Below are 1,530 nucleotides of genomic sequence, written 5' to 3' on the forward strand. Positions count from 1 at the left end.
TAGCACTTGTATTTATAGGAGAGAGGATGAGATGATGTGAAATGAGGAAGAATGTCAGATAAAAGGGTTTAACCTCTAGGAAGGTAAAAGTATGTGTCTTGGGACTGAGAGGAAAGTGAAGGTGGATACTGAAAGTGGTTTTAAACTGTTTTTATTTCCATAAGTGATTTTTTTTTTCATCTTCTAGCACTGGGAAGTCTAAAATTTGATCTGCTGCAGTGGACATCTGTGTTTTTTTTTTTTTCTTCCTTCTGGCAGGTCGTGACAATGCATGTGAGAAGACTTCGTACATGTTTCTGCGGAAAGAACTTCCTGTGCGACTAGCTAACACCATGAGAGAAGTCAATTTGTTGCCCGATAACTTACTTAACAGGCCTTCAGTTGGGCTAGTACAGAGTTGGTAAGTTAAAAAAAAAGTGTATTGAAAATTTGGTGTAAATGTAACGTTGTATATGTTGCTTTAGTTGCAGCTCAGCTTGAATTGTCTTGAACTGGACTGTTTTCTGCCTTGAATTGTTTATAATGCATGTTTCTTGTCAAATTGAGTTTTTTCTTCTGTTTAAAGTAAATACTCTAATATGGATCTTAGAGATAAGAATTTTTAAGTAGGTAAAAACCAACTGTTGTCTCCCAGATAATTAGAATTGGTCAGTAACTTCCAAGAGTGAGCTTTTAAAATATTACTTTATTGCATCCATGACTTCTTGAAATAGTTGTTCTTTCTCCTTTCTTCCTCTGTCAAAAATAGTGAAAGAAAACTTAAGCCTTGTCTATTCTTCTCATTGCTGAATCTTGAAACATAAACATAATTGTCATAATCATCATTACAGTAATCCCATTGCTAAATCTTAAAAACATTCAGTAGAAGTTGTGGAATGGGACAAAATCTGGTGTTGTCCAGTAAGTAACATTCTCCATTATAATAACTAGCGTATGTCTGAAGTGATTCAAAGTCCTGTCATCTTTTCCATAGTATTTAATTTCTAGCCTACTTGCATGTTCAGTGAGGTTTGGAAGACTGCTGTCTTGTATGTATTAAGCTCTAAAACATAGTTCATGGGGTATTTATTGTGTCTCTACCTGCAAATACTTGATCCAAAAATTTATGTAAAAATATCTTTGCATTATGCAACAAACTACCCTTTGTGAATACCAGTTTATGTATAAGGTGTGTGAGTTAGAACTAATGTTGTAGGCTTGTGTCAATTTCGGTCACAGCCCGAAAAGCCAAGATATTGACTGTATGTTGCCTGCTGGGCTTGGTGTTGTATTTATCAAGCTTCAGACTTAGAAAGTGTAAATTAAGATATGTGATATTGGGTACTTTGATTTAAATATGTTTGTCTATGAAAGGTAATACTAGCTGTCTTGATGACCACTTGAAATGTAGTGATTAAGTGCTCCAAATAAATGTAAGTGCTGTGGAGACACACAATAGCAATCACTTTATGGTTAAGTGGCAGCTTGCAAGGTTTGCAGGGTTCTGTCAGCTGTATGATGTTACTGGAAGCTGTTATGCCAAATAGGAAA

The 1,530-nt window shown here is 35.2% G+C and overlaps 1 protein-coding gene across 1 annotated transcript in view; it reads left to right on the forward strand.

Moving 5' to 3' along the window:
- The first annotated feature begins 263 nt into the window (after positions 1-263).
- Positions 264-1,530, forward strand: part of PDK3 (pyruvate dehydrogenase kinase, isozyme 3) — a 30,972-nt gene continuing 29,705 nt past the window's right edge. Inside the window, exon 1 of the mRNA XM_010075420.1 lies at positions 264-400. Within this exon, the coding sequence (XP_010073722.1) occupies positions 291-400 (110 nt within the window). The 5' untranslated portion in view covers positions 264-290. The remainder of the gene's footprint in view (positions 401-1,530) is intronic.

This window comes from Pterocles gutturalis, unplaced genomic scaffold, assembly GCF_000699245.1.
Source record: "Pterocles gutturalis isolate BGI_N339 unplaced genomic scaffold, ASM69924v1 scaffold24767, whole genome shotgun sequence".
Lineage (NCBI taxonomy): Eukaryota > Metazoa > Chordata > Aves > Pterocliformes > Pteroclidae > Pterocles > Pterocles gutturalis.